This window comes from Tachyglossus aculeatus, chromosome 17, assembly GCF_015852505.1.
Source record: "Tachyglossus aculeatus isolate mTacAcu1 chromosome 17, mTacAcu1.pri, whole genome shotgun sequence".
Lineage (NCBI taxonomy): Eukaryota > Metazoa > Chordata > Mammalia > Monotremata > Tachyglossidae > Tachyglossus > Tachyglossus aculeatus.
In genome coordinates, this window is record NC_052082.1 from 4,965,178 (window position 1) to 4,979,406 (window position 14,229).

Genomic DNA, 14,229 nt, shown 5'->3' on the forward strand with positions numbered 1-14,229 from the left:
ATCAATCAATCAATCAATCGTATTTATTGAGCGCTTACTGTGTGTAGAGCACTGTACTAAGCGCTTGGGAAGTACAAGCTGGCAACATATAGAGACAGTCCCTACCCAACAGTGGGCTCACAGTCTAGAAGGGGGAGACAGAGAACAAAACCAAACATACTAACAAAATAAAATAAATAGAATAGATAGGTACAAGTAAAATAAATAAATAAATAGAGTAATAAATATGTACAAACATATATACATATATATTCTGAACCTCAGTTTCCCCATACATTAAGTGGGGATGAGTAAACTAACCTCCCTTCCCTCTTATATTGTGAGCCCCAGGTGGGACAGGGAAGGTGTCCCATTTCATTAATTTGTGCCTATCCTTAGGCTTAGCAAAATGCTCTGGTACATCGTAAGCACTTCACAAATATTATGATGATGCGCCCTAACAAATTAATCCATATCATTTTGAAAGTGTGCATCTAGAACAAATTCATCAGCAAGACACTTGTGATTCAAGGAGTTTTGATGATGCCCTTAGCCTGTTGAGTTGGAGTCAGAGTTCCGGAAATACTGATTCATTGATCCATATCCTCATGGTGAAATCATCCTGATTCCAGCCCTGACTCTGGTGCTTCGTTCCTACTGCCTTGCTGCCCGGAGGTCAGGTAAAAGCAATATCCAAGCGGACTTCCCCAATTAAGCCCTCATTTCCTCTTCTCCGACTCTTTCTTCTTCAACCTTGCCCTTGGATTTGAACCCTTTATTCACCTTCCCTCAGCCCTATGGCCCTTACGTACACATCCATAATCTATATTAATTTCTGTCTCCCCCAGTAAGCTCGTTATGGGCAGGCCAATTTGCTACCAACTCCTACTCTCGCAATCATGTAAGACAGTGCTTTACATACAGTAAATGCTCAATAACTACAAATGATTGATTAATTTTGATATTTATTAGCTATTTTGTTTCAAGAACTGAGGTAGATGCAAGTTAATCAATAGCCTGTGTCCCACACGGCACTCACTCTAGGAGGGAAAACAAGAATTTAATCCCCATTTTCAGTTGAGGAAATTGAGGCCCAGAGAGGTTAAGTGAATTGGCCAAGGTGACACAGTAGGCAAGTGGCAGAATTGAAATTAGAACCCAAATGCTTTGGCTCCCAGACCTGTGCTTTTTCCATTAAGCCATGGTGCTTCTTGCACCTCTTCCAGTGAGGTGATAACAATAATAATAATAATAATAATAATAATAATAATAATAATAATAATGAACTTGTTTAGCACTTATTGTGTGCCAAGCACATTAAATTAAAAGTTAGCTTTGCGTGGGCCCATTCTGTGAGACTCAAGAAATTCCATCAGAGTCTAGGTTGTGGAAAGATCCAAGAGTCAAAGAATCCCAATAATTTACCTTTCCTCCCTTACCACCTTTTCCTCTAAAAAGAATGATAATAATGTTAATAATAATGTCATTTGTTAAGCACTTACTATGTGCCAGGCACTGTATTTAGCAATAGGGTGGGTACAAGCAAATCGGGTTGGACACATTCCCTGCCCCACTTGGGGCTCAGTCTTAGTCACCATTTTACGGATGAGGTAACTGAGGCCCAGAGAAGTGAAGTGACTTGCCCAAGGTCACACAGCAGACAAGTGGCAGAGCTGAGATTAGAATCCAGATCCTTTGGACTCTGAGGCCTGTCCTCTATCCGCTAGCCTAGGCTGCTTTGAAGAAGATGATTTGATTTTCATTCAACTTCCATGATATTTCCTGCTAGTGGTAAGAGAGCACAGCTTTCCTTAATATTTTCCTCAAAAAGGCAGAAATTGCATTTCTAGGAAAAGCAATCCAATGGAGAATTCTCCCGCGGGGCTTAGGGAAGAAGGAAAGAGAAAGATTTCATGGCCAATAAAATTGCTTTCTAGAGGAGATCCATCAAATGCATTTTGAAAATGTCTCAGCGGTCTAAGTCAAGTCAGAATATCCATGTTTAATGGGGCATTGAGGGAAAACCCGAATGCGGCTGTGGACAAATTTATCTCTCCTAGTCTCTTTTCTTATTTTCGTTTAGTTATCATCCTAACCAAATGATCAATACATCTAAGTAAGAACGGATTGCTTTTTTTTTCCCCATAGAAAAATAATTCCACAAAAAATGTTGGAGGGTTAATTTCGAGCAATTATTCTAGAAGGACTGAATATAAGACCCTGTTGACACTAATGTAAACCTTTTTTACTCTAAAGGCTCTTACAAACCTAAATTACTTCAACAATCATTATCCCACTAGACTGTAATCTCCTTGAAGTCAGGGATCATCTCTACTAGCTCTACTGTATTGGACTCTCCCAAGAATTTAGTGCAGTTCTCCATAAATATGATTGATTGGAAACTTCTGGTTTCCTGTCTCTCATTTTCCTTTCTAAAACGTAGTGGCCTCCCATCAATCGATTCATCACATTTATTGAATGCTTACTATGTAAGAGCACCGTTCTAAGCACTTGGGAGACTACAATATAACAATATTACAAACACATTCCCTGTCCACAACAAGCTTACAGTCTAGAGGAGGAGCCAGGCATAAATATGTATTATTCTGGTTCCAATAATCCCGAACAAATTAATCTAGATTGGATTGGTTACTGAGGGGTCTTCCTACCCTTCCGCCACTTCTGTTCCCAGAAACTGCATCTCTGCTACTTCCATCCCAGCCCGCAAAGAAATATTCCAGCACTATTAATTCACACTTTTCCCTTTTCGGTTCCAAAGTAAAGCACATTATTTTTAGTCAGAAACAGCTCTAGAATTTTAGAATTTTTAAAAAGACTCATCTGTTTTGAAAATCTGAAAGCAAGGATGACATTTGAAAACCCCCAGAATTTCTGAGAAACAAAAAATTAAAGTGACTGAATCATATCAGCCATATGCATGTGGAAATGCTTTTTTTGGCAATTGAAATTGGTGCTCTAAATTTTGTATTTGAAACTGTGATGCCATCCAAATGCACCGAAGTGCTAAGTTGTTTTTTTTGTTTTTTTTTTTTTAGGAAATTCTCTATTTGTTTTATCTTCCCCTGCTAGAAACCAAAGTTTCAGAAGCGGCTCCTATACATCTGCTGTGGGCTCATAAAACTTAACACACTTGCTATTTTAGAGCAGTTGTTGTACACATGCTGTTGTGTTTGCTGTGATGAGACAATAAGAGTGTTGCAAAACAGTGGCAACTCAGAGAATAGCAGTGCCATGATGTTATTTCTCTTTCTATGATAACTCCCCGTTTCGTGGTTATGTTTAAGGCCTGAATCAATTTGAAAAATCCATTAATTCTTCAAGTCTCTGAAAAACCATCGCACCACTCCACTCACTAAGCAGTCCATCAATGGAATTTATTGAATGTTTGTTGTATGCTTTCAGATTATCGAACCATTGTCTTCTCCTAACTCCTCTAGTGAACTTTTGGTTACATGTCTTGGCTTCGGTCCCCAAAGGTTCCTGCCAGCTTGCAATTTGGGACCTTTATTTTTCTACACGAGGTTCCTACTTGTCACTTCAGTAAAATTCAGCTTTTGTGCTCGAACTCTTCGGCTCCTGAAATCGTAGAATCCCTTAATTATCTGGTTTTGATTCTCAAGGTCTTTTGAGAATGCATGGTTTGGTGCAACTATGTTGAAGAGTAGTCTTTAGAGCAGCCTAATGCAAAATGGATGTTCTTGCCCAAAACAACTACTGTGATTAGCAGAATAGCAGCAATCCTTGAGCTTCTCCCCTCATTTAAAGGAAGAAGTTTTGAGTTCTGAAAAGGAAGAAAGTATTTTGAGTCCCCTCAAGAAATGAACTCTGCCTGTGAAGGCTTTCTGGGTTTTGAAAACCCAGCATAATTTAAAAAGTTTCCAGCATGCTTAAAAATGACTCTCAGAGGATAAGAAAGTCTAAGGTAATGAAAAAGTGTGTGAAAATTGAGAGAGACCTAGAGCGGCAAGGCCTATACAAACCTTGACATATTGTTTTTTAAACATTTGTATTTTCAGTTATCTATCCAGGCAACTGAGTCTGTATGGTATTTCCCAAACCTAATAATAATAATAATATAACAATAATCTTTCCAAAGGGCTTTCTGCCTGGGTTAAGCACTGCACTAAGTGCTGGGGTAGATGCAATACAAGCAGATTGAAGCTCACCGACTAAGAGGGAGGGTGGACAAATATTTAATGGTAAAGCATTTTATAGTGTAATTAATCAGTGATTGGTTGATTGAATCTCTAACCCTGAAATATTTGTACTCGTCCCAACCCCAAGATTGACTATAGAACAATCAGTTTGGAAAAACAGAGGCACCTGGAAGCATTATTAGGGGAGAAGGAATTTTCAACTATCATTTTATGGAAGCTTGTGGCATTCTATAAATAAGGATTAATAATGATTACCTTATAATTTAAGGCAGATATGCCAATAACATCAACAGTTAAATACTATAGGGTCTTTATGGATGAAAAAACTGTGATGCATTGAAGTCAAGTAACTTGCCCGATATCGCACAACAGACAAATGACAGAGCTGGGATAAGAATCCAGGTGTCCTGATTCCCATTCCTTCGCTCTTTCCACTAGGCCACACAGCTTAATGCATGATGATAGCATGGCAGGCAGTTTTCTATGAAGTTGCTTCTGGGTTGGATGGGGTGGAGGAGAAAGTTTGGGGGTACAGAACACCATTCATCCTTTAATAATAATAATAATTATGGTATTTAAGTGCTTACTATGTGCCACACACTGTACTAAGTGCTGACGTTAGTTGCCCTGGGAGTCATTACTGCTTCGCCCACCGCCTCGTTGCGGTGAGGTCCCATTTAACCACTGTGGCTTTCCTCTCTGGGTAGGTCACTTACTGTACCACTGGATGACGGAATTTTTTAAAACTCTCCTTTTCGTCATAAATGCCCGTCAGTCGCATGTAAAAGAGGAGGTAGATTAGCAATGGCCCGGTGTATTCCGCCAGGAAAACCTGGAATTGGAAAGAAAAAAAAAGCTTCATTTGGGATAGTGCATTAATAAGAAGGTGAAATTGAAAGTGTCTCTCTAATTTAACTCCAAGTGGTTTGGTCCACATTAATGGAGAATGGATGGCCGGGTAATCAAAGACAGAAGTATGGAAGACTAAACTGTGGGATTTCTATGTTTCTCATCTGCCTACTCTCAGATTTCCAGATCTTGTCTTTATTTTCACTTGTATCTGTGACCTTTGGTCGCATGTTATTCACCCTCAGCCCTACGGCTTTTATGTACACATTACAAACTATTTATATTGTCCGTCTTTCCTTCTACACTATAAACTCGTTGTAGGTGGGGAAAGTTTCCAACAACTCTGCTATATTGAACTCTCCCAAGACCGTGAGCCCATTGTTGGGTAGGGACCGTCTCTATATGTTGCCGACTTATACTTCCCAAGCGCTTAGTACAGTGCCCTGCACACAGTAAGCAGTGTGGCTCAGTGGAAAGAGCACGGGCTTCAGAGTCAGAGGTCATGGTTCAAATCCCACCTCCGCCATTTGTCAGCTGTGTGACTTTGGGCAAGCCAATTCACTTCTCTGTGCCTCACTTCCCTCATTTGTAAAATGGGGATGAAGACTGGAAGCCCCCTGTGGGGCAACCTGATCACCATGTAACCTCCCCAGTGCTTAGAACAGTGCTTTGCGCTTAATAAATGCCATCAAAAAAAAAGTAAGCTCTCAATAAATACGACTGAACGAATGAATCTCTGCACACAGGAAGCACTCAATAAATGCCATTGATTGTTTGATAGAAAAAATTGGTCAAGCTCAACATTAAGGACGAAAATGGGTATATTAAAATATAACATCCTTACTGGTATCTGTTTTATGAGTAATAGGTGGTGAGTAAGGTTTATGCCAACTAATAAATCAGTGATATTTTTCAACATCTAGAGTGTGAAGCACAGTTTCATAACTTACCCAGCACTGAGATGAGGTAAATATAGACTCAGTAAGGAATGACTTTAGGATAGAAATAGAATTAATCAATCAATGGAATTTATTGAGTGCTTACTGTGTGCAGAACACTGCACTAAGCACTTGAGAGAATACAACAGAGTTGGAAGACACATTCCCTGCCCCCATAGAGCTTAACAGCGAGTGAACTGTGGATGGGAGGTGAAAGATCAGTAGGAAAAAGGATTCAACATATACTGTAGAAATGATTCATTCTGATTTCAACACTTTTTGGAGTTATTCAACAATGACAGGGAAATAGCCTTTGTTTGAAGTAAGGAAAGGTAAAAATTCTGTTTTCATGCCTGCTGTTCATTAAGGATATCAAAACCATTAAGGGTTGACAGGCCTTACTGTTCTGTGAAGCCATATGGCTGTTTTCCCTGGCCTATCCCTTGTGGAGCTCAAAGGGAAAAAGAGAAAATTATAGATTCAAGGGCTATTTGACCCGTATTTTCATCTGTTATCAATTTCTATGAACGCAGTAAATTAGAGGCCAGTTCTAAAAAAAAATACAAATTTCTCTTAACAGTCTGTAGGTTCCTGAAATACCGCTTCTGTAAACGGCATTAAAATAAGAACTCTTTTCTATCTCAGCAATCTAATATTGGAAAATGAGTCCTCATACATTCAGGAAATCTCATATACTATACTGCAGCATCCTTCAGACTACTGTATTTAGGGTCTTAAACAACAGCGACTAAGGACAGTGAATAATGGTTTCAAGGCATCGATGAAAGTCAGACTAACAGCTGTTACCAATAAGATCGAGAACTTTTCTAAGAGGAACCATTAATGCTATGAGAGAATTTAAAAAAATGGAAAATTAGGCATCGTTTGAAAGTTGAAGAAAAAGGAGAGGAAAAAAATGAACAAGACATCAATGAATCAATCAGTGGCATGCATTGAGCATTTACAGAGTACAAATCTATGATCTAAGCATTTTGGAGAGTGTCAGAATTAGAACACATTCTTCCTGTCCTTAGGAAGTTTATCTAATGATTATATATACACACATTGACATGTCTCCAATCTAAACTATGAACCTTCACCAAAAACAAGTTAGTATTGCTCCTTTCCCAATGTAGCATTTAAGAAGTAACAGCTGGGCAAATGGATGCTGCAGACATTGTGAAAACCATTTTCTTTTGTTTGTTTTAATATCATCTAGGGAATGAAATCCAACATTAAAACTGTGAAACCTTACCATATTTGCAAGAGACTATAACAAACAAATGAGAACTCCACTAAATAACAATACTTAAAAGGTACTTAAGGGATAGAGCTCCATAAAGAATTAGTCATTCCTTCATGAGATTGCTCTAGTTTGAAAAGCAACTGACGTCTGGAGTTTGGGGTTTGAATAGGTAGTTTAATTTAGATTCACCTCGCCACAGTTTGTGATATCAGTATTGTGGATGAGCATTTATTTAGTGGATTCAAAGGACTGGTTTTTATAACTCAAATTCTGTGACTCTTCTACATGGAGGAGTAGATTCGGCACTGATTATTGGCTATCGAACAGTTCCATTCCAGCAGCTGACCATATTCTACCTTTAATTAGAGGTTAATTTGGGCCAGATCAGTCCAGACACAGATGGAAGAAAGCAGGGTGGCTTGTGGACAGAACCCAGGAGTGAGAGGACCTGGGTTCTAATACGAGCTCTGCTGTGTGACCTTGGGTAAGTCACTTAAATTCTCTGTGCCTCAGTTCCCTCAGCTGGAAAATGGGAATTCAGTCCCAATTCCTCCTCTTCAGGCCATGAGCCCCATTTAGAACAGGCACTTGTATCTACCACAGTGCTTAGTACAGTGCTTGACACACATAGAGAAGCAGCATGGCTCAGTGGAAAGAGCATGGGCTTGGGAGGCAGAGGTCATGGGTTCTAATCCCGGCTCTGCCACATGTCTGCTGTGTGACTTTGGGCAAGTCACTTAACTTCTCCGAGCCTCATCTGTAAAATGGGAATTAAGACTGTGAGTCCCATGTGGGACAACCTGATCACCTTGTATCTCCCCAGCACTTAGAACAGTGTTTAGCACATAGTAAGTGCTTAACAAATGCTATTATTATTATTATTATTATTATTATTATCAAATACCATTACTAAAAAAAAAGTCTTGCAGGACTCTAAATGTGAGAAGAAATACCAGTATTCCAATGCCCAGGCACCTATGGAATTGGAGACTCAAAGCCAAGCAGGACTTTGAGCAATTTATCAATAGTCCCTGAAGCTTCATACTAAACTGAAGTTCTCGAAGGCTTGTTATTCATTCATTCATTCATTCGTCCATTCATTCATACCTATTAAGCATTTACTGTGTGCAGAGCACTGTATTAAGTGCTTGGGAAAGTCCAATACAACAATAAAAAGTGACAATCCCTGCCCATAACGAGCTCCCAGTCTAGGGAGGGGAGACAGACAGCAATACAAGCAAATAAATTATGTTTAACTTTCTCTGGGGTAATGAGAAATGGACCTACTGCAGAAGACACATCCATCTTTTGGATTAGTTTCTCCAGTGTCACCTATGGTTGGTGACCAGTGATAGATTGGGATCAATCAATTTTTTTAATGGCATTTATTAAGTGCTTACTATGTTCAAAGCACTGTTCTAAGCGCTGGGGAGGTTACAAGGTGATCAGGTTGTCCCACAGAGGGCTCACAGTCTTAATCCCCATTTCACAGATGAGGTAACTGAGGCACAGTGAAGTGACTTGCCCAAAGTCACACAGCTGACAATTGGCAGAGCCGGGATTTGAACCCATGGTCTCTGACTCCAAAGCCTGTGCTCTTTCCACTGAGCCACACTGTTTCTAATGCATTCATTGAGCATTTATTGAGATTTATTGAGCACCTACTGTTTTCAGAGCAGTGGGACAAGTTAGTGAACTTCTCTGTGCCTCAATTCCCCCATCCTCAAAATGAGGATTCAGTACCTATTTTCTGTCCCATTTTCTCTGTTAATAATAATAATAATAATAATAATAATAATAATAATAATAATAATAATAGCATTTATTAAGCACTTACTATGTGCAAAGCACTAAGAGCCCCAAGAAGTAAGGTATTATCCTCTAACTACCCCAGTACTTACAGTTATTGACCTATAGTAAGTGCTTAATGAATACCATTATCATCATAATCATTATTACTATGATTATTGTTATTAATCATCACTATTATTATTATTATTACATTTATTAAGTGCTTACTATGTGCAAAGCACTGCTCTAAGATCCCCATGCAGTAAGGTATTATCCTCTAACTACCCCAGTACTTACAGTTATTGACCTATAGTAAGTGCTTCATGAATACTATTATTATAACCATAATCATTATTACTATGATTATTGTTATTAATCATCACTAATAATAATAATAATAATGGCATTCACTGCTTACTATGTGCAAAGCACTGTTCTAAGATCCCCATGCAGTAAGGTATTATCCTATAACTTCCCCAGTACTTACAGTTATTGACTTATAGTAAGTGCTTAATGAATATTATTATTATCATCATAATCATTATCACTATGATTATCGTTATTAATCATCATCGCTATTATTACGGTTATTATCAGAACGGGTCTTCCCCACTAAAGTACATTTCATAGGGAGACAGGACCAGGCAGGGTGTCCGCTAGCTTGGTGGGGTCCTAGGAAATCTACTCCTAGCCGAAGGTCATTTCCACTCCCGGACCAAAGCTGATCTGGGGGTTTAGTACAGTGCCAGATGTCACTGAGATCCTCAGACCCTGGATAATTTGGGACGTGCCACATCAATGGCAATTATCTTCATTCAATCCAAATTCTTGCAACTGCCCCAGAACTGAGTTTTCCCACGGGCAATGATGATAGAATTTCGTATGCCTGGTTTCACTAATTTTTCCTCCGTGTCAGACTTTTCTCAATAATAATAATAATAATGATGATGGCATTTATTAAGCGCTTACTATGTGCAAAGCACTGTTCTAAGCGCTGGGCTTAGATGGTCTTAGAGACATTTACTGCCAACGAGTACAGAGCCAGCATCTGCACATCAAACTATCCTCTTATTTCTTTTTTTGGTCAGATTCTGGCACTGAATCAAGGTTCTTTTGAGATCTGCTGAACTTATCATAAATACTCTCTTTACCTGGCATGCCCAAATCATTTTAGTTGGAAATAAGATAGGGGGGATATTACCTTAAGATTACAAGACATACCGATCACTAGAATAGGGAGAATCAATCAATCAATCAATCGTATTTATTGAGCGCTTACTGTGTGCAGAGCACTGTACTAAGCACTTGGGAAGTACAAGTTGGCAACACATAGAGATGGTCCCTACCCAACAGTGGGCTCACAGTCTAGAAGGGGGAGACAGAGAACAAAACAAAACGCATTAACAAAATAAAATAAATAGAATAGATATGTCCAAGTAAAATAAATAAATAAATACGTCAAACATATATACATATATACAGGTGCTGTGGGGAAGGGAAGGAGGAAGAAAGTCAGGCTAAAGGAGTGAAGGAAGAAGAATTGATGCAAAAAAGGCAGGGTTAGTTCTAGAATAGTTTGGAACTTAAATTGAATATATTCTGAGCATGCACCTTTGCAGACTTGCAGATTCAAACAAAGCAAGCAAGAGCATCTGGGGAGTCAGTATGAGGAACTGCATCATTATCATTATCACTGTTATTTTCCTCATCACCATAACATATGTCTTGAGCATTTATAACGTATGCAACATTGTACTAAGCAGTTGGGGACACACAGAGAAACAGAATGCCCTAATCGAAAGGCCTGGGATTCAGAGGACTTGACTTCTTCTCCCAGGTCTGTCGCCTGCCTGTTGTGCGAACTTGGAGAAGCAGCGTGGCTCGGTGGAAAGAGCCTGGTCTTTGGAGTCAGAGGTCGTGGGTTTAAATCCCGGTGCCACCAATTGCCAGCTGTGTGACTTTGGGCAAGTCACTTCACTTCTCTGGGCCTCAGTTCCCTCATCTGTAAAATGGGGATGAAAACTGTGAGCCCCTGTGGGACAACCTGATCACCCTGTATCCTCCCCAGTGCTTAGAACAGTGCTTTGCACATAGTAAGTGCTTAACAAATGCCATCATCATCATCATCATTATTATTATTATTATTAAATAATTGATCGATTGAGCTGTCAGCATGAGTCTAAGAGCTTAAACAATAAAATGGCTTAGTGGCGCAGTGATGGATATCGTCTCATTTCTGAAATAATGAGCAAACCATAAGCACTCACCACTTGATCTTAATCAATTAAAAACATTACCAAAGCATGCTAATTAATTGATTAGTGATGGTTTATGTTAAGTGCTTACTTTGCACAGAGCACTGTTATAAGTGCTGGAAATAGGTAGATTGAACAGTTCTCAGAAAGAGGAGATGGGGCTCCCTCCAAACTGGGACAAAAAGGGAGTAATAATGATAGTATTTGTTAAGTGCCAAGCCCTGTTCTAAGCACTGGGGGAGACAGAAGGTAATCAGGTTGTCCCCATGTGGGGCTCCCTGTCTTCATCCCCATTTTACAGATGAGGGAACTGAGGCCCAGAGAAGTGAAGTAACTTGCCCAAAGTCATCCAGATGACAAGTGGTGGAGCCAGGATTAGAACCCATGACCTCTCACTCCCAAGCCTGTGCTCTTTCCACTAAGCCTCACTGCTTCTGTTGCCAACTGAACTTTTCCTAGGACACATGCAGCTAAGGGAATCACTCTGGAATTTTTCCCACTTTGACAGAGCCTGCCGTAGTTTTGATTCCTGATCATTTGGGAGAAAATAGTCAACAGACTCCTAGCTGGCTTTATTAGCAAACATTTTGGTTGTATTTTGATCAGGTTGTTGGCTAAAGGCAGAAGTTGAGTTGTCCCTCTTCCCTTTTCAATCACTTACATTGCAGCCAGAGAGGAAAAAGGAGGGCCAAGAGGAAGTGTGTTCCAATAAAAAAGACTCAACCAATCTCATGATATGACCCCAGTGTTAGAGAAACTTAGTCAGTTTCTTGCCAATATTCAATTCAATCGTATTTATTGAGCACTTACTATGTGCAGAGCACTGTACTACGCGCTTGGGAAGTACAAGTTGGCAACATATAGAGATGGTCCCTACCCAACAGTGGGCTCACAGTCTAGAAGGGGGAGACAGAGAACAAAACAAAACATATTAACAAAATAAAATAAATAGAATAAATATGTACAAATACAATAAATAAATAAATGGAGTAATAAATCTGTACAAACATATATACATATATCCAGGTGCTGTGGGGAGGAGAAGGAGGTAAGGCGGGGAGGATGGGGAGGGGGAGGAGGGGGAGAGGAAGGAGGGGGCTCAGTCTGGGAAGGCCTCCACGATATTCCAGTATCATGGTATTTGTGCTAAGCGCTTACTCTGTGTCAAAGTGCTGAGGTAAGCACAAGAAAATTAGGTCAGAGCAAGGTCAGTAGTCCTAAGTAGTCCACTCTGCTACGTGTCTGCTGGGTGACTTTGGTCAAGTCACTTAACTTCTCTGTGCGGCAGTTACCTCATCTGTAAAATGGGGCTCACAGACTAAATAGGAGGGAGTAATAATAATAATGATGGTATTTGTTAAGCACTTACTATGTGCCAAGCACTGTTCTAAGTGCTTGGGTAGATGGAGGTGTCCCCTGTCCCACGACCTCTCACTCCCAAGCCCGTGCTCTTTCCACTAAGCCATGCTGCTTCTCATGACAGATAGTGAATTCCCATTTAACAGATGAGGAAATGGAGGCACAGAGAAGTTATTTGCCAAAGGTCCGCAACGTGGCTTAGTGGAAAGAACACGGGCTTGGGAGTCAGAGGTCATGGGTTTTAATCCTGGCTCCTCCACTTATTGTGTGGAAGAAAGTAATGGTAAATCACCTGTGAATTTTTTACCAAGAAAACTCTATGGATAAAGTCCACAAAGTCACTATGATTCAGAAACGACGCATAGGCATTTGAAGGTTTTTGGTCGAATGGATTTTGATTTTTCATTTTGATTTTTTAAGAGCATTATCTTAGACTCTGTAAATTTGCTAGATGATAGTATAGTCAGGTGAAAGGTGTAATCCATAGACCAATCTGGAGACCTGCTGAGATGTGTAATGGTTTAGTCTTTTAATGCTAGAGGAGAAGAAAGCTACTGAGGCAGTATTGGGAAGAAAAGTTGTACTCTTTGAAAAATTTTCCCTGAGTGAAAAATGTATTTCTCCATAAATCCATTAAAATGGTCCTGGGCCTGAAGTGTCATTTTAGACCTTGGGGCTACTATTGACATGACTGACTACTCTTTGAAGTTCTGCTTTCTAATGAATCAGAGCCAGTTTATTTCTACTTTGCTCATAAATCACTGACCAGATTAATTGAACAACTCCCGCTGAGCATTAAGAACCCTTACTGGGAAGGGGAGGAAATATTTAGGTCCCAGAAACACGAAGAATATAGCATTACAAAGAGAACACTAATCAGTAACCCAGAAATGAGCCAGAAGTTGGGATCAGATATAACATTTTAGATTCTGGGAGAGGGACCACATCCGACCTGATTATCTTAAATCTTGAACAACGATGATGATGATGATGATGAAGGTATTTGTTATACATTTACTTTGTGTCAAGCACTGGGGTTGATACAAGTTAATTGGGCTGGACACAGTTCCTATCCCACATGGGGCTCACAGGCTTCATCTCCATTTTACAGATGAGGTAACTGTGGCACAGAGGAGTTAAGTGACTGGCCCAAAGTCACACAGCAGACAAGTAGCGGTGCAGGAATTAGAACCCAGGTCCTTCTGACTCCCTATCAATTCTCTATCCACTCTTCATCCTCTAGTCACTGGGCCATGCTGCTTCCTGATACTTACTAAGGGCTTAAGCACTTGATACAACCTAAGAGCTTAATGAATACCATAAAAAAAAACCCCATCAAGATAGAAATTGCAGATCATGGGCCTCCCATCTTGGTATTGGTTATTCTATTTAACCTAGATTACACAACAAAGGAGCTTGGAGACAGATTGATTTTTTATCAAAGTCCAAATTGCCCATGATTGTAATTTGCAAGTAATTTCTTTTCACATTCTTTCCCCTTTTCCATCCCCTCTTTCTTTCTTAATATCTAAGACCATAATTCCTAGGCATTTTTCAAAAGGAGGGGTGTTCTGATGCAAGGAAAAAACCTTCATTTATTTCTACTCAAAGACCCAGGTGACAGTCCTAGTAGA

The 14,229-nt window shown here is 39.7% G+C and overlaps 1 protein-coding gene across 2 annotated transcripts in view; it reads right to left on the bottom strand.

Annotated features, from left to right (window-relative positions):
• The window catches only part of TECRL (trans-2,3-enoyl-CoA reductase like), a 139,244-nt gene that overhangs the window by 22,388 nt on the left and 102,627 nt on the right, over positions 1 to 14,229 (bottom strand). For both annotated transcript variants that reach the window (XM_038759764.1, XM_038759763.1), the window contains exon 5: positions 4,874 to 4,989. In XM_038759764.1, coding sequence (XP_038615692.1) covers positions 4,874 to 4,989 — 116 coding nt within the window. The remainder of the gene's footprint in view (positions 1 to 4,873; positions 4,990 to 14,229) is intronic.